The sequence below is a fragment of the Mastigoproctus giganteus genome, chromosome 1 (genome assembly GCF_048544385.1).
Source record: "Mastigoproctus giganteus isolate SK-2022 chromosome 1, ASM4854438v1, whole genome shotgun sequence".
Classification (NCBI taxonomy): Eukaryota; Metazoa; Arthropoda; class Arachnida; order Uropygi; family Thelyphonidae; genus Mastigoproctus; species Mastigoproctus giganteus.
The window spans coordinates 51,777,853-51,798,125 of NC_143575.1; the positions used below are offsets into that span (position 1 = coordinate 51,777,853).

A 20,273-nucleotide genomic window follows, 5' to 3' on the forward strand; every position below is an offset into this window, starting at 1 on the left:
GTTTCTAACTAAGGGAGACGACGGGAATCATAGATGTTTTCAAAATCTCGCATTCGAATGTGGTTACAAAAACAATTAACATGCTGCTCACACCAATAACATTCCGTAACAGGATCACACAACATAAAATAATTTTGTAAAGGCACTGTAAGCTACATAGATTAAAAAATTGAGATTCAAAAATGTTGTCAGACCCAATACAGCTTAGTGAAATTCACCAGCCTAAAGAGCAATCTTAAGATTTTGCAGTAGCCTCCGTAATAAAAGAAAAATATACAATGCTCATAATAACAGTTCATAATTCAACCTGTGTTAAAAAAAGATTAAGCATTCTTCTTGTTCATTTGTGTGGAGGTCTCTACAATTGTGCAGGCTAACGTTGGTCCCAGGACCGACGTTAGCCTGCACAAATTAAGTAAAAAATACCATGCTATACTTCAATGTAGCAGGTAGAAATGGCAATTTATATCGTATCTTTTAGTTATCTAATTAACAGATAAACTTCGCTTGTAACTTCTCGTGGGATGCTGGTTCCGGAATTTTCCTTGGAATTTTACTGACTATTTTTAAAAATGTCCTCGAAATTATCTAGAATTTTCACTTGTTGACTAAGGGATGTAGTAAAACAGTCACCGAGAAACTTTTCATGGAGAGAAGGGGAGGGGGGGCTTAAAAATATTTGTATATTATCTAGGATCGATTATTTCTTGAAGAAATTTATTTTTTCCTAACTTCAATACACTACTTCGAAAACTGGCAGCGATAATTTTAGTGGTTCTGGCTCAAGCAAATTTGAAAGGTAAAACGCTCCAGTGAGGTGAATTCATTTACAGTTTAACACGAAAATTAATATTTGCATCGAATTTCAGCTAACTACGATGAACTGCTATGAAAACCGCCAAGTGTTGATTTTTACGAACTGAAGAAAACACTACACCGTCTCCTGGGATACAAGCAATTTAGAGACATGCGAACTACGAGAGAAAGAGAGATGTTTTCGAGTAGAGCTAATTTTTATGTATTTCTGGCTAAATTTTTTTCATTACATTGTTAGAAATTGGATCGACATTCAAAATAAAATGCTCTTCAAATTATTTACTAAAATATCTAATATTGATAAATATTAAGGAAATATTTTAGCTTGATAATATGCATTATACGCAACGAAAATAAAATCTAAATAGCAAAGATAAATGTTTTAATATCGAATATGACCACCACCACCACCACCCAACGAGCTTTAATGATAGTAACTCTCTGGAGGATACATTCTACGGCTTTTGGCATATCTGTAAAGCTGCAGGTAGCTCTATATTGAATTTAGCGGTCTTGTTCTGGCTTGCTATTCTAGAACATCCCAAAAGTGTTCGATTGGATTCTCTTCTGAGGTGGAAACGTCAGCTTCATCATATTATTCTCCTTAAACCAATCCTGTACTGATCATGTTTTGTGATACCGAGAGCTATCATGCTGATACAAATATGGTTCCTCTCTAAACAATTGCCAAAATGCAGGGCAAGGCAGAATTGTTCGGAATGTCACAAGAGACAGCTGCATTCATGATTTCATCGATGATAACCAGTGGATCAAGTAGAAACCGCGTAAAACAGACCCATAGGATCACACTAACTACTGAACTTCGTTACTTCTACGATACAATCGGGGTGAAACTTTCTTCGGGGCACATCACACAAGTGGATCCGTCTGATTCCTGCATTTTTTAGTGTGATTAATCACTCCACATCACATTCTGTTATTGCTGTAATGTCCAATGTTTCCAACCTCTGCACCAGAATAGATGGTTCTATACACTGCTGTTGGGAGACAGCTTCGGCTTAGGAGCAGCTGTGCGTGCCGAGTAATCCATTCTTTGAAAAGGTTTTCTGCCAATTAATTATCGACCCTAATCCAGTTTGGTCAATTGTCTCTGGAATTAGCTCCTTAAGATTGAGTTTTTGCAATTTTATTTCACTGTCCGTATGAAATGTTGAAATGCTGTGGGGTATTATTAATGGTGGTCTACCTAACTTGAAAGGAATGATCGCGTTATTACCTTCTGGTTTTCACTGGCGTGCTATGTTTCCAACAGTTGAATATGGGTATCCCACTCGTTTTGTTATCTGACCAATGGACACACAGACACACTTTGTCACAATCTACTATTATTTTATTTTATTTTATTATTATTATTTTTTTATTTTATTTATTTTTTTATTATCATTATTTTCTATTATTATTATTATTATCATCGGTTTTTTTATTATTATTATTTTTTTAATTTAATTTAATTTTTTTATTTATTTATTATTTTATTTTATTTATTTATTTTTTTAATTATTATTATTTTTTATTATTATTATTTTTTTTTAATTGGTCTCCGTTCAGAAAGCTCAGGCGCCCCTGACGGAGACCTGCCAGAGAATAATGGGCAGCCTGGCTACCTCCTAGTGGTGTGTGCGGGCAACGTGGGGTTCCATCAGGGGCCCTGCGGCCAAATGCCAGGACACACAACAGAACCCAACACAAAACTACACATTCAACGCACTACACTTTTTCTGGCATTTACAGTGTTCTGTATTTCTTCATAGTGTACATATGGCGCAGATGTGGGAAACCACAGGTGGCGCCCGACCCTAACACTATGCACACTATGTACTATCTACTATTACAAACTCTTACCTTCCATGGGAGAGGCATCCCAAACCATTTCGTGGGTAGTGGGTGCATATTACAATTTATAAACTGACAAACCCAGTCAGTCCCATTTGAAGGTTCAGTAGGTTGTTTCTGCCAAAACACTTAAGACTTAAATCCGACCCTTTAAAAAAAAAAAAAAAAAACAGGTATTGTAAGTAGATGGCAAGCATTGGTGAAACTACAATAAAGCCAGATAGGTGGGGAAGAGAGAAAAATTTGTAGTTGGCAAATGATATAGTTCCTACTACCGAAACAAAGTCAAAATAAAATAAAAACTGTAACTCTTCATCGATTTCTAGTAAAATAATTTTGTCCTAATTGCATTTCAGAATAAACGCTACCCCTTCCACAGTTATTCATTGATCAGTGAATAAGTGCGGGGAGAGGTAGTGTTGATCAAGAACCGCCTACTAAAAGCAAACACCATGGGATGTTAGTATATCGTATCTCTAAATTGCGAATATTTTAGTCGGGATGAAAAAACGAAGTCGGGCTAATTCAGCTGTGGTGTGAAAAAAGCACACTAAAGTTCCTATCGGCACAAGGAGTATTTCTCTTCAATCAGCGACAGAAATCAAACCCAGTCTTCTTCAACACTATTTCAGAAGGGTTCCCATGCTGTCTACTGCGCTACCAGTAGATAGCAAGGACAAATTTATTTATATCATTATTACTATTATATGAGTCTTTATCTGACTTATTAACAGTATTTAAGTCAAGAAAATCATTACTGTTTTTAATAAGAGCTATCTCTTCTGAATAACAATGCCTATTATTATAATACCAATTTGATGTTTGCAGTTATCATCTTTAGTACAAACATAACTATTCAATTTATTCCATGTAAATTTAGCTGAAACAGTTTGAATCGACTGGTTTGTTTGTTTGTTTAGAATTTAGACTAAGGCAACTAAGTCCATAAGGGGTCAGTATATTGTGTCTGTAAGATGCCCCCACCCGGTCCAGTCGAAAAGCAAATCCAAAGCTTTTTTTTTTTTTTTTTAACACGGTGTCGAAGACCGATGATTGTAGCTACCTCTGATGGTCGAAAAAGCTGCTTTTCAAAGCATGCAGTTACTCTCCGTGTGACTTAAGTACAACGATGAAAAAGTAAAGTATACCTAAAGAAACTCCTTTAGAGATCACAGGTAGGATATACGGGAAACCATTGCACAAGCCGGCAACTATCAGAATTGAAAACTTAAAAAACGAGCCAGACAGTAAGCCAGCGTTTACCAATACTAAATTTGAGGAAATAAAAAAATTTTAAAAATTTAAAATATAAAGTTTGCCTACATATGAAATAATGAAGTACCGAAGAATGACTAAAAGAAAGTTTCGAAATGAAAAACTCCAAAACTGTCTGCTGAGACGGAATATCTCTTAACCAACTTAAACTTTATCACAAACTGCAATGCTAAACTTCGACGAAAAATTAAGTCTAATAAAATGCTAACAGAAGTTGTACAACTTATTTAAAAAAAAAGCAAATGAAAATAACTGGGAGGAAACAAAATGGTATGCTCGATCGTTAATATATCCCATCTCCTCAAGTACAACAGCGAGAGAAGAAAGATCGTAATGTTTTCTTCTCCTAGTTACTCTTCTGCACTTCATTATCTCATTTTTATTTTATCAAGTTTAGTACTATTGTTGCTGATAAAGTGTAAACTGACATACACAGACACCATTCTGGTTGGCTTTCAAAGTTTTCATTTCTAGTTTGTGATCAGAGTCTGCAAGGACTTTCTATGCAAGTAAACCTAGATTTGATACTTGCTTAAGGTTTCATAAATTTGCCACCGTGTTCGAAAAAGAAATTCAATATTCGCTGAATTTGTAGTGCATGTAATTACGACTCGCTTTACGGGCGGCACCGTAAAACGACCTGTGTTCCAATGGTGTGGATGCAGCGAGGAACTTTTATGGTCCTTTTTCGCTCCATGGCCTAGTTAGTCGGTGTCGGGTGTGCGTAGCTTTTTTTTAATTTTTATTTTTTTTTATTTAGTAAAAAGGAAAGTGGATCACAGAGCATGCGCAATTCTATAACTTTATTTCTTATAACAAAACAAATAATATAACTGTGTCTAGTTGTGAAGTTTTTTTGTTTGTTATCTGGTTTTTAGGAGCATTAGCAACTAAGGCCATATTGCTCCGGTACATGCGGTGGTCATTCCCTGACCTTTCCGCATCCTGCGTATTTGGTGGTGACGGGCTCGAACCCCGGTCAATCAAGAAGCGTGTGCTACGCACTGCTGCTCCTTCCCACCTGGCTACGGAGGCGCCTAGTTGTGAAGTAACAAACGAGGACGCATATATGCACATTAGTATGCCTGCAGCCAAAAAAAGAAAAAAGTTCTAAGGTCCTCATAGCCCCACGTGGGTTGTTCGAAGTATAAGAAGGAACTATATTTATCTAGAATTAACGGAAAAAAAAAAAAAAAAAAAATCTAGATTCATCCTTTATAAAATCCTATTCAAATACTTTTTTGAATGGTTTCGAATTCACAAGAATTTTTATAGCATTCTCCATATCACTTTTTTGACAGCATCGTAAGCATTATTTTTAAAATTGGCTATGGGATAACTTATGTGCCAAATAATTGAGGCACAGTTTTATTACTAATTTTTTCTAGTCTACATTAAAATATCACATTTCACAGTTGCAAATCTCTTTCAGTGACTCATGGCTAAAAAGGACTGATTTCATAATTCATGCAGAAGAAGAAGGCGGAGGGGGAAAATAAAAAAAGAAACGAGAAGTTCGTTAATTTAGTTGACTAAGGCTCTAACATCTAAAGGGTAAAAGAGGTGTAATTACTCTTGTTCACCTCATGTTTTGTGATTACCTTACTACTCACGAAGTGTGCAGCTAAGCAAATCGTCGTGATTTCGCTAATGTAAACATAACCCTAAACAACAAAACCTGCCAAATAGGAAATCATTTGCACGAAGAACGCACTACACGCCAGCCTATGTAAATGTGAAGACCTCATCTAATTAGTCCTGCTTCTTAAAGCACAAGATTTGCACGTGCAACATCTGCGAGAACAAGGCAATGATTGTTAATTAACAGTGAAACACCAGAAGCGCAAGTAACCATTAACAGCAGGCGATCCAACTGGTGGCGACGAGCTTGTTAAAACTCTGTTTCTAGATTGATTATATTGAAATATTGAGAAACGCCTTCTATCTCAATATCGTGAACTCGGTTTTTGTGTCGTGTAATTTTTGTAGCATGATACAGCATCGAAGATTACCGAGTAAAATTAACACAGTAATGCACTATAATCAACTTGGAAGGCAAGTGGCGCCCTCAATTATGTTATCCTCAATTATGTTAATGATTTCTGCTTTGGTGATGAGTACAAAAATGTACTTTCAATTTAGCGATATGACACGTTTATAAAACCTGATTTGCGAATCCGAATATTGTCCAATAAATAATTCTCCAAAGAATGACTTATTACATTCAGGAATTGTTTAACATTTATTTTGTAAAATGCAATTTTAATAATTACTGGGCTGATTCATTTTTATTTTCTTACGCTAAAGACATAATGCGGAATACTAGCTTAAGTTTTTTAATTACTTCACACAGACTACAGAGCTATAAGAAAATTGAGACACAATAGACATAACTGACACTCGCTAATCCAGTTTCTTTGGGTGGGGGGATATAACGATGATGATACAAATGATTGACAGTAATTTGAAAATAAAGCTCGAACGTCTTTCAAAATTTTAACTAACCATTGCATAGCATTGGTATAGGCAACATAATGCAATGAATCAAAGCTTATACAGCACCAGGAAAAAAAAAAAAGACACCCTTCATCTCCGCCATTCCTTCCGATAATTTTCTCCTTTAATGTATATCCCTTTGTACGTTTTATATGAAGAAGGTTAAAGATTCCATCAGAATTTAGTTTACCTAACTCACAAAGGTCACCGCAGAGATGCCTAGTATCTAGAGATTTCAGTTTACAAAATCCCAGTCTTTCTTGGTAAGAATATCATTTTGTGCCCTCAAATAATTTTATTTCTCTTCTCTGCACCCTTTTCATCGGATCTAGGTTCTCACTAAAATAAGCTTCCAAACCTGTGTCCAATATTCCAGATGTGGCCTAACCATTGCCTTATACAACGGGATAATCACCTTTTTGTCCCTACTGGCAAAATTCCTGCGACCTGACAGAATCCCACTGGCTATTCTAGCAGCTTATTTGCACTGATCAGAGAATTTCATGTCAGACTGAATCTCTAAAAATCTCGAAGCTCTAGATCTTTTTCATACTCCACTATCACTGCCAGAGTAACTTAAGTCAAGTGAGTTCCTGGTCTGCCTCCACGGGACGAAAGTAGGGCAACGTTGGGCCTCAGCAGGGGTCCAGCGGCTAAATGACCAGATGAACCACACAAATACAATTCCCACACACTTTTAAATCTCTGGCTTTTCCAGTCAACTGGTTCACCCACAATGTAAACTATGCGGAGATGGGGGAAACCCCTGGTGCCGTTTGACCCTAAACACACTTTCACTCCACTATCTTCAATTTGGTACCATCCAAATGATATGTAATTCTAAGATTACTGTAACCTACAAGTATATGCAGTATCTGCATTTATCAATGTTCAACTTCAATTTTGCCACTTTCAGCCCATCTGTCTTGTTGGAGTAGCATACCCTAATTACTATTGGTAAACACCCTGCCAACCTTAATATCATGTGCAATCTCAGACACTGAACTTGAAGTACCTACAGCATGGGACCCCTTTGGAATCCCACTCATTCCTTTAGTCCATAAAGAACAGTGGCCATTTATAACCCTGTCTCCTACCACTTAACTATCCCTTTATGCACAGTAGTAACTTTTATCCAATGCCACAGTGCTCCAATTTATATAACAACCATACACATGGTACAGTATCAAGGGCTTTACTGGAATCTGAAGTACATGTTGGCAAAGTTATTCTCTGCATTCAATTCCTTTGTGACCTCATTGTAGCTAATCAGACTGGTGAGGCAGGATCTACTTTTAACAAACCCGTGCTATGATTGCATTATAGCTCCCACATCTATCATAATGATCTTGCATTACTTCTTTAAGTACTGATTCCATTATTTTAATATTTTCTGCCATACAGGTAAAACTTACAGGTCTGTAGTTACCCACTTCATCCTTGTGAATAGGAGATACATTTACACATTTCCAATTTGCAGATACCTCTTTTGCAGCTTCTTTTAATATAATTGGATAGATTCCATCAGCCTCAGGTGCTTTGTTTTCTTTCAGCTGTATCGATTTCTATTTCATTTTGCTTTTTGTTATGATAAGGCATTTAACTCCCAATCAGTATCAGCCACACTTCTGCCAACCCCATCTCTGAAAACCTCTTAATGTGCAAATGTAGAGGCAAAATACTTCTTGTTTATGAGCAATCTGCACAAGATCATCAACAGTTCTACCAGTCTTACCCAGCGGAATAGTGCGATTCATCCCTTTCCTTCTAACATTAACACAAAAAGAATTCCTAGCTGCTTCTCTCTGCAGTCTTTGCCAGACTTCTCAATCTTCTGCTGAGTAAACAGTTTTGCATAAGACGGTTTAATCACCATTAATGAATATTAATCACCATACTATAACTTAACATCACACCCTTTAATATTTGCTTCAATCTACTCAGACTCTGGTTGGGGAGTAGAGGGGGGGGGATCGCTCCTGCCCGCTCTGCCACTGATAACTAATCAGATCACAGCGTAATCATGCTAACCTTTCTGTATCTGAAAACCATCATGAAAAGAGTTTATAAGGGATAAATATCAAAAAATATCGAAATATTACAGCTTCGAATATAAATTCAAAAACTCATTGTTTAATTATATTGCCATTTTGAGTCACTTACCTTGAGCTGTCTCGCCATCCTTAATGATACTGTGATAGTCCGAAACTTCAGCAGCTTCCTGTTGGGTCAACACTGAACTATTTGACAACAAGCGGATCTCTTGATGACAGAGTGAAGTGGGACTATACAGAACTGCAAGACAGAAAGAAGTTCAGTTTCATATTTTGTTGCATTCCCTTATCAAATATAGATATCATACAGTGCTAATTACCACTACGGAAACCCCTTCGTTTTAACAGACCTCAATTTAACGGACTTTGGAAATAATGGCAGTGTCCACTGAGCTAGGCTTTTCATTCGTACGGAACACAATAACGTAACTACCCACTCTGATAGTATTTTCCCAACAGTTAAAATATTTTCACAATAAAGCATAGTGTCTGGGGGCCAGGATTTTCCTTACCATCAGCCTCCATAATCCTGCCGATCGTATTCACCAATGCCGGTCATGTAAACCCAGTTTTCTCTTACCTAGGTTTTACTGCACTACAATTGGTTCATTATCTAGAATGGGAGACTATACCATCGATTCAAAATACAGCTAAACAGATAATTAGTAACACATATTGAAAATTCATGGACAAATATCGAATTAATAAAAGTATGACTACATTAGTAATTCAAGAAGCAAATCTTTTTACAGAAATGACAAGTTATTTTCCAACATTTGTTCTTCTTCAGAAAACAACTCAATTTATTTAACTTTTCATTCTGAGATCTTTTATCAAATCTTTCTTCAAATTTACTTGCATACTTAGCAAACAAAAAAAAAAAAAAAAAAAAAGTCAGCGATCCTCTGTCAATCTTTTTTTGCCTTTGAATATTCTTTAAAATTTAATATCCGAATCCCACCCCCAAAAAGTTACTGTTAGGAATAACCGATAAAATTTTAATAAAGGATAAATGCGGTTCTCTTTATGAAGTTTTCTTAAAGAATAAATCTCATTTTAGATTTTAAGCCTTCTTTTATAACTCAAATAATCTTGAGTTAAGGAACTGGAGACTATGTATCAATATTGTTCTTTTTATCTTTCGAATACAGAAGCTAGTTCCTGGGATAATTACCTCGCATAATAAAAAGATGGTTTTAACATCGAAACAGCTTTTCAGGCTCATTTTCGAATGTATTAAAAGGGAAATTACTGCTAAAGTTCCCTCTCAATGATCTTCTTTCATCCACTGATGGTTTTATTAAACTTTGCCACCAGTTACCAAGTTTGGGGCAGCTCCATATTAATCCAAGAACAATAACGCTGTGAAAATGAGTAGATAAGAAACCGATAGCTAAGCAAGGTTATGTTTTTCCTGTAAATTTTGTGCAATTTATAACGAGAAATTTAATAATCCCAATAAAAGTCAACATATAAAGTTTCGTCCATAAAGAGCATTAAGGTTAGATGGAAGTACGCAAATCAAATGGGTATAGAGTATTTCAGAAAAGAAGTCCAACACAAAGCCTGCCAAGCTCAAACCGTTTCCTACCTCCTAAAAAAAAAAATTATCACAAAGATTAATTTTACTGTCATTGCTACAACAATTCATTATCCTAAATCTACACAGTAGTGTCGTAAATTTACTACACAGTAGTGTCGTAAAATTAAGTGTAATAAGAGTAAAATTTTTTCGGCTATAACGCGAGTATTAATGATTTCGCCTGAAATCCGCGTTATATCGAAGTTGTATATAGGTACAAAATTTGGTGATGTAATTAATTTGAATTAGAGTATTTTGTTTATAGTAATGAGAAATTTTTTTGCATTAAGTGTAACATTGCCATAGGGTGAATTCTGCATACCCGAAAGTCAAAGTGTGACAAAAGGTTATTTTTTAACATCATTACTTAGAAATGATATCAAAGCTGGCTTCTGTTGCTATGAAGAATAAATTTTATTTGAAATACGAGAACCACGAATTTTCGGAGAAATTTCTTTTCTCTTCTTCAATGACCTAAAGCATAAAAGGTGCACTTAGTATACAAGTAAAATTTTGGCTAGAGTGGCATGTAGCAACTATTTTTCCTTTGATTTTCTCCACATGTGTAAGTGGGGCATAAATGATCCCGACATGCCCTAAATATTCATGTTTCTTTATTACGTCCTTATTTTAGGGAATGGATCGACAGATCAGCAAAGGTCTACAATGTGACTACACCCCTTTTCATTCACTGCACTTGTTCGCGCGTCATATGTAACAAGTTAACGGTTCACACAACTTCGTGTACCAAGTCCAGATGGGACGGTACCATAAGAGGCAGGTCAGGAGTGACTCACCCGCATCTGTTGCTGAAATGTATAAAGGGCGGCATAATTAAATAGACGCACTGAGGTGAAGCAGGGGGAAGGTGGAGTTTTACTTCCATCCGAGGGAGTTCACTTGTGGAAACTACATCCGAGTATCTTGGCTATTACGCGATCGCTTACAGCACGACGGAGAGAGCTGTCAAGTTTACAAGATGGATTGCACACAAGTAGAGTTCCGTTTTGTGTACATAAACAGCACGTATTTATACGCACAACGCTGGAAGCCTGGCACTATTTCTTTACAACTGTTTCGAATCGAAGGCCTGTGTAAAATATGTGCTGCCCCCTAACTCCCCGAGAGCACGTTTTTCTAATGAGCAAAATGCATGCACGAAAGCTAATTAAAAATTTCAATAGAAATTGAAATAATACAACAATTTTATATGACAACGTAAGAAAGGACTACATTCGACCCTGAATGAGAAATAATTAAGTAATAAAAGAAAAAGAAGAATAATCGATCATTTGTCAAAGACTTCAACAATAATTTTTTGTGCCATGTATTAGCAAAAAAAAAAAAAAAAAATTACGTACGCCAACGAAATTTGTGACCGCATCGCATCGTCCGTTGCCCTAAGGAACAGAACGATTAATACAAATGGGATCCTGCACTTACAAAAATTCAGTCATCGCAAATAGCATTATCAGTGACTGAATATTTCTTATTCATAGGGGATCATAAATCCTCACCAGTGATGTGGTAATTTTCAGCAGGGCACGGAACGTTGCTCCGGCAATGTCGTGTATGTTCGTTTACTGCCTCTGTACATATCATCATTCTGTAGAAATCTATACTGGGTCATCAAGAAACCAATAATCACATGTGATCAGTTTATGGTCGAAGCAAATTAGATCTATTAAAAGAAGGAATGAAGAACTTTTAATTTCAACGACTGCAATCATTGATGAACTGATAGGAACATACCACGAAAAGTCTGATTCCTAATTTGTATATAATTTCCAGCTGGAAATAAGCATATTTAGATCTCATATAGGTTAAAAGTTTTTTTATTCCTTCTTTTAATATAACACATTATATACGCATCATGACGTTCGAGTAAAAAAGATATAGACACGGATTTACTTTTCAAATTCGCTTCTCTTGGAATTCGCAAACGAATTCCAAGATAAAACTATAATACGGTACTGAAAAACAACTATGTATATGGAATGATTTAGCTAATACCGATGAATAAATATTTCTCGATAACGGGCTATGACGATAAAATCCATTCAAAATCAAAGTTACGAAACCAGTAGGACCAATGACAGCAACTGCCGAGTTTACCTATAGGAAAAAGGCTTCTAGTTTGTTTCCTTATATCTGCTGTTAATAATTTCGAATAGATCGATTCGCCAATTAAAATTAAGACAGTTGAAAATCTTACTAAATTAAGTAATCTAACCAGAAGTCCGTCCTAGATCTGTAATATTCAAAGTACAGACGAGGAAAAATTATTTTATTTATGAAATATGGAATATTTTCGTACGAATTTTAAATATGTGGAAGAAATTATTTTTTAAACAACAGCAAATCTTTCAAAGGAAGACCAAAAAGCTTAAACAACCACGATAATTACAAAGAATTGTAATTTAGAAGTCATTATTTTAACAGAGGGACTCAAAACAAACTTGAACAAGACACCTTCGGAAACATTCCCTCACCTCTTGAAAACTTCAGTTAAGAGAGGCAAAAGGTAAAGAAAGGTATAAGCAGCTATTCAACCAGCATGCTTTGCATTTTTTTTTTTTTTTTTTTTTTTTCAAACAGTTTGGAATCCTTGAAAGTTCGATCGGTAGCACAGATCAAGGAGTATTTTTTGTCAGAAAATTAAAAATAAATAAAAATATGTGGATTAGACAGGTCTTTGGTCGCCGATTCCAAAACTGTTGTCGATTTTTCTCTAGTATATCTAGTTTTTGTGATTAAACCGATTATATGATCACACCACACCTATTCACCTGCATGAATATAATTATTATTAATTTATTATCACTGTTATTTACATTCTTATTTATGTAATTATATTATTATCACTGTTATTTCATAATTTAATTATATGATTATTAATTGTTTCAGATAAGATCCGGTGAATTGTTGAAACATTCGTAATTCTGACCTGAAAGTGTAAAAATTCTGACAAACATAAAATCTGTTATGTATGCAACTCCTTCCTAATATTAAATTACAACTGCATACAACCACGACGGATATTCGGAAATTTTACCGGTTATGCTGTGACTTGTCCTCTAGGTGACCAGAATAAGGCGTGGGCACCACATGTTATTTGTGTTGCTTGTTCTAATGGATTACGTGACTGGTTGAACAAAAAGAAAAGGTCGATGCCGTTTGCCATACCCATTATATGGAGGGAGCTAAAAGACAACGATGGTGATTGTTACTTTTTTGTTATGTGAATGCAACTGGATTCTCAGCGAAGAATAAGCACAAGATTGTTTTTTCCGAACGTGAATTCAGCGATGAGACCAATCCCTCACGATAATAGTATTCCAATTCGGGTACTTCCACAGCATGGACTAGATTCCTTAGAAGATGAAATGGAATGCAATGAAGGTGCGATTTGTGAAGACCTGAGAACTTCAGCAGATCTTGAGTAAACACCCGACCAAGAGACATCCGAACGGGAGCTGTTTACTCAGGATGAATTTGCATGACCCCCATTAGAGATCTAGCCCTCTCCAAAGATAATGCCGAACTTCTCGCCTCGACATTAAACCAGAAACACTTGGTTAACAAGAATAACAGACTGTCTCGCTATCAAAAAAATAAATTAAGTGCTGGCAACATTCTTCAGAGCAAACGGTCTACTCTGATACTGCCATGATATCAATGGAGTTTTTAGGGAATTGTCAGAAGCGCAGCTGACATCTGAATGGTGACGCCTCATCGACTACTCACAGGGAAGGCGCCTCCGTAGCCAGGTGGGCAGGAGCAGCAGTGCGTAGCACATGCTTCTTGATTAGACCGGGGTTCGAGCCCGTGACCACCAAATACGGAGGATGCGGAAAGATCAGGGAATGACCAGTGCATATCCTTGGAGCAATATGGCCTTAGTTGCTAATGCTCCTAAAAAACCAAATAACAAACAAACTTCACAGTGAAGACTGAAAGCATTATTAACGTACCAGTGCCTCTGCGACCTGAGAGTCACTGGTACGTTAATGGACATTCAAGGAGGAATGACAACATATTGTTTAAATATGTTAAAATGTTTCCTCTGCCTAAGAAAGAGTCGTTCTACTGCAGATGTGTCTGGCCTCAAAGAAGCACATATGAGATGAGAACTAGCAGTGTGCAGTGTCCCGTGAGTGAATCCAATGAATATTTTTCTTCCACATTAAATTTGGCTTAATGAAGAGTTTAGTGAAAGCAGAGCAAGATGAATTCGAAAGGATTTCATTATTTTAAGTGGGAAGTTTTCAAACAAGAGTGCCGCTCAGGTGAAAGAAGGAACCTACATGGGCCTCAGATCAGAAAGCTTATACAGGATGAAAGCTTTGAAAAAAGCCTCAATGATTTAACACTGAAAGGACAGAATTCATGGGATACCTGGTTTCTGGGCAACGTGACACTGTCACCCCTCTCGCTAGTGGACGAACCCACCGCTTGGCAGGTATATAAGTACACTGCATTCACGTAGACGGTAATTCGTCTCAGTATGGATAAACGTCGTGAGTTAACCGACTTCGAAAGAGGGATGATTATGGGCTCCCGACGCATGAGTCACTCTATCGCAGAGATGATACAGAAATTGCACTGCCCCCGTTAGACAGTATCAAGAGTGTATTGGGAATAGGCCATTTCCGGAAAAACATCTAATTGTGGATAGCGCTGTGGGAGGAGAAAGGTGGTGGATGAACGAGGCCATCGACGTGTCTCGCATTGTTTCAATAAACTGGAGAGCGACAATGGCACAAATCACCGCCGACTTCAACAAAGGAGGTGCCAGAAACGTCTCCAATCAGGCGATCAGTAGCAGCAATAGGTTATGGGAACCACCGACCCACCAGAGTCCTAACACCACGTCACAGGACTATATGCCTCAACTGGGCGAAAGAACATTGGCACTGGACCTTGGACGATTGGAGATGGGTCTCCTGGTCCGATCAGTCCTGTTTCCAGTTATTTCGAACAGACGGGAGGGTGCACATCTGGCGGAAACTGCACGAAGTTATGCACCCATCATGCCAACAAGGAACTGTTCAGGCAGGTGAATGGTCGGTAACGGTGTGGGAGGGGGTGTTCAACTGGCACACATTGGGACCTCTGGTACGCCTAGACACATCTCTGAATGGTCCAGGTTACGTGTCCATCCTTGCAGGCCATCTGAATCCCTTCATGGTCATCGTGCACCCACAGGGCAATGGACTCTTCCAGCAGGACAATGTGCCTCTCCACAGAGCCGTGGTGACTAGAACATGGTTCGAAGAGCATTCCGCAGATTGTACCACCATGGAATGGCCTCCCTGTTCACTGGACATGAACCCTGTGGAGCATCTTCGGGATGCTGCAAAAGGTCCATTAGGGCTTTGGATCCTCCACCCAGGAATGCAACAGAATTATGGACAGCGGTGCAGCAAGCATGCATGGATGGATGGATGGAAATACCTGTGGAACGCTTTCGTGAACTAATGGACTCAATATCTCGCCATGTGACTTCCCTTATCCGGGTGAAAAGTGAGCCTACCCGTTACTAGGTAGGTATCCCATGATTTATGTCCACTCAGTATAGAACTAAAATCATGGGAGGCTTTCAAATGGCTTTGCAGAAACGTTTAGGGTAACCACAAGTCTGCAGCATACAGAGAGAGTTCAGAAACTGCTCGATACATATAAGGAAATGGGATGTTGTATGTCACTGAAACTTCATTTCTTGCAATTAGCGTTTAGACTTATTTCCCGAAACCCTTGATGTGATGAGAGGGGGGGAAAGTTCCATCAAGACGTTACGTCAATAAAAAAAAAACGTTAAGTCAATAAAAAAATCGCTACTAAGATTTCTGGAACGAAAAATATTGTAGCTCCTAGATGTGATACAATGACATTCAGGACAAAGTGTATCAAAGGAAATCATCAGCACAATTTAAAACCGTACATGTCTTTTTAGGGTCCGTAGTATAACGAAGGACCCTTATGTCACTCGGTTGTCTGACTGTCCGTCGTCAGTCACCGCATTGTATCTCTGGGCTCATTCAACGTTGCAATTGACTTGAAATTTTGCATGAGTTTGTACATCATGTGGACCAACGTAACGCCATATTGATCATTGTTGACAAAAATTTGTCTGAGAAATGGGGTGAGTAAATGTGTAGGGGAGAAAAATGTCGACAACCTATAGCTTATTATACACCGTTGGAAAGAGCTCAACGAGTAGATTTAAAATATAATTTTAAGATATTTTTAAAATTAAAAATGGCGGCGCCAGACAGGAAAATGTAATTTTTGTGTCCCCCCCCCTCTATTTCCGTCGCTAATGGAGCTAAAAATTTAAAAATCATATTAGCTATGCGTTATTCAAGCTATGTACATTAGCTGTGCGTTATTGAAATCTATCATTTACTTTTTGTGTTAAAATTAAAAAAAAAAAAAATTATTGCACTTCGATAGCGCGCTTCTTTGTACTAAGTGACTCTCCTTTTGGTGACAAAAAGGTTGCTAAATAGTTATTTAATAATTCTATAAAGGTCATGTATAAATTTTGCGACGAGAAGTATTTTTTTAAAATTTTCATAGCTGGAGTTGTCCCGGCAAGGAGGTACTCAGAGAGCCAGTTGAGGCGGCGGTGGTGAGTCGCCTGAGCGGAGTCTTGCACGGCCCTCAACCTGCCAGTCGCTTCTCCCCCAAGACTTTAATCGCTTCTCTAGGAAGAAGTCGGAGTCGCTTCTCCCACCCTTGTCATTCACAACTGGAAAGACTCAAATAGACAAAGTTTTCGTTAGTTTCTCAGTTTTAGGCCAAGCCAGAATACTAGAAACTTTTTTCAGTTACCATAAAGCTCCCTATTTGAGATACTACACTAACGACCATTCGTGACTACGGACCCTTCATCCTGAGTGCCCGGCACTCAATAGTTGACCGATTTTTTATAATAGTGTAGCGTATTATTTTAACTGTGTATAAAGTATAACGGGTTACACTGTAAATAAAAATGTAATTGTAATCAGTCTCGTGTGGTTTGTAATGAAATCGTCTTAATTAAATTGTTCTAATAATATCAACAATCGTATTATAAAAACTACACGTGCTAGGGGGGGGGGGAGATGAAATCAGTGCGTAAAATGGATTCAGAAAAGCCCTTACAGCTTCGATGGTAAAAAAAAAAAAAAAAAAAATCATTTCGTTAGCCAGTATAATTATTATGAAATCCGACTCTCAAAGTGTGAAGCAAAAACATGTAGAAAAATGGCTAGTGTGCGAACGGTAAAAGCAATTAAGGCTATGATACCAATATATTTCATCTGTAATTGTGTGTATTTTTGGTCGGTTTGTCTAGACGAAAAATAGCCACGGTGGGGGGGGGGGGATTAAAAATAAATAAATAATAAAATAAAATAACTGGCATCATTCCGAGGTTCGAGCTGCAGCTTTTTCCAGCTGATGTGAGAGGGCGGCGATTTTAACCAATGTGCTACCGGGAGGGCAAAATAGTTTGTGAGGAACAAATAAAAAAATAACGTGCGGAATTTATGGTTTTATGAAGAGGAAAATTTAAAAATGCATATTAAATAAACATTTCAAAATAAAAACATTAATGCTATTGATAATTTACCACATAAGAATTTTATTTATTTATTTTTTTCAGTGTACTCTTGTGATACCAAAATATACATTTCTGACTAAATTAATTTTTCCTTATGTAAGTATTGCATCAAAATATCCAACACCACAGAAACCACATGTGAAGTGTTATCACAGAGAGCATTTCAGAATGGCCCTATCCTAACCCCTACTATCGAAAGCTAGAACCCGAGCTTTGGCACCAACTCTTCCTTCAAGTCGCGGGCGGGGACTAATACAAAACCTCATAAGTAGGAATATTCTAGAGAAATTTCGTTAATCCCCTTTTCAAGAGTATAAAGTTTGGATGGCAATAACAAGCCCTCTTAATCACTGCAGCAGAGATTGATTTTTGATATAGGTGGATCCACACACCCTTATTCCTGGGCAAGGGCAAATCCAGTCCAGAAGACCAAGCTTTCTCACCTTATAGATCAAGACTAACTCGATCATTGTGCGTCCAAATACTGCAAGTGGATGACCCAACGAAAGGATTTATGCTTATATGGGATAATAAAATACTAACGCACGAATTAAAAGTGAACAATATTTTCATGCTATTAGCATTCACTTTACCCATACGGAGGTTGGAAAGTTGAATGAAAACCTTCAAGGTCTTTACTAAAAATAATTTAAATAAACTAATAGTCCTAAAGGCACCTGCATTAATAATCTGTATTCATCAAGGGGAAAATGCAACTATTGATATCACAATTTGCTGGTTGCTGTCAATAGCGTTTTCGATTAGATCAAAGAATCCCATTTATTCTCGACATTATTTCCTACGTAACGTGACACCAAATAAATGCCCCCACCTTTACTCATATCTCATGGGATCTCTTGTTGCTTACGTTCGTCAATAAATCTCTAATTTTACCTAATTACAACCAGAAAGTGGAGACAATTAATCTAATAATGCTTCTAAGGGCACTTATCCAAACTCGTTACAATGCTGTTGGGCCTAAAAGGCTTTCACAGTTCTACATGGCAGCCAGTCGCTACCTTTATCATCTAATTATGTCTCGTGTGTCTTCAGTTCGATCACTTTGATGCGCTTACTCCAGGGACACACTCATACAGATTCGAAGCTCCTTTTCTGCTTAATTTTTAACGAAGATTAGCAACAGTTACCAACGTAAAATATTATTCTCGTAAATAAATATATACAATAAAAACTGGTCATTTAAAACAGATTTAACATGACAATAAAAATAACACTTTTTAAGCTCCGTCTGAATAAGTTCTGAAAAATATGATGCATAATACATTTTAAAAAATCTAACTCATCGACTATTCAAAAGAGAGCAAACCGATTAATCAACTCGACTCCTTCACAAGCTAAACCCCACTCTATCACACAGACATTCAATTTCTGTGGCAGACTTTTCTATAGCTATTTTCTTGAGCACTGGTTTTTGAAATGGAGCCTCTAATGTGGCAACACATGCCAATACTTCTCGAAGTTCAATTCTTCATTTCCTTTATAGCCACTTCTATGGAGTGACTTCTCTTCATACGTACAGTATTTTCTGAAAATTACAATTTGCAGAGAACCCCTAAAACAATATTAACAAGTTTCTAATACAATCCAGACTAAATCACGATTCGTTCACGTTGCTAGAAAAATTAGAAGTTGGTTGAAATTCTTGTGTTTATAGTTGCCATATAAACAAAAATCTTAAACCGCGGTGTTTCAAAAGTACTACTATATATGCAAAAGATTCGAGGACATATTCTAGGGCATAAAACAAGGGGAAAAAGTCATATAAACATGTCAGATTCTAAATGGGTGACGGACCTATGGCTGTTTAAAATTTAAAAAAAATGGCCATGGAGTTTTGAATAGGGGGAAAAAATGAAAACTACTATTCACATTAGGTACGTGTCTTGGCCCCTTCATTTTCATTCATGATCTTTTGGATTCACTCAAGATGTGTACGATCTATATTAATCGATTCCCCACTACTTTTTAGGCACGTTAGTTGTTGTTGTTGTTTGGTTTTTAGAAGCATTAGCAACTAAGGCCATATTGCTCCAGGGATATGCGGTGGTCATTCCCTGACCCTTCCGCATCCTCCGTATTTGGTGGTCACCGGCTCAAACCCCGGTCTAATCAAGAAGCGTGTGCTACGCACTGCTGCTCCTGCCCACGGAGGCGCCTAGGCACGTTAGCGTTTATGCATAAAGAGTTTTTAGCATTTATGCATCTTCAACATGTCCGTCCGCATGTAATAACTCGACTCCTAGTGGATGGATTTTCATATAATTCTATATCTGGCTCGCTTAGAACGATTTGTCACGCTCTTTCAAATTTCATTAAAATCGGACCAACAGAAATTCGGTAGTTATCGTTTCTTTTTTGTACATGTATTGCATATGCTATCCATATTGTATACAGTAGCTGAAGCAATTTGATCTGAATATTAATAGCATATATGCATTATATTCAGTGAACATCGAGTATATTCCAAATATTTATCAAGTCTTATTTAAAATTAAAAAAAAAACCGACTGTGGAGTTCTGAGACACTATCTACCGTATTCTAATTCTTTTTTCCCCCCAATCTCCG

At 37.2% G+C, this 20,273-nt stretch overlaps 1 protein-coding gene across 1 annotated transcript in view; it reads right to left on the reverse strand.

Moving 5' to 3' along the window:
• The window catches only part of Trap1 (TNF receptor associated protein 1), a 258,682-nt gene that overhangs the window by 184,278 nt on the left and 54,131 nt on the right, over positions 1–20,273 (reverse strand). The window contains exon 2 of the mRNA XM_090372832.1: positions 8,605–8,736. Coding sequence (XP_090228958.1) covers positions 8,605–8,736 — 132 coding nt within the window. The remainder of the gene's footprint in view (positions 1–8,604; positions 8,737–20,273) is intronic.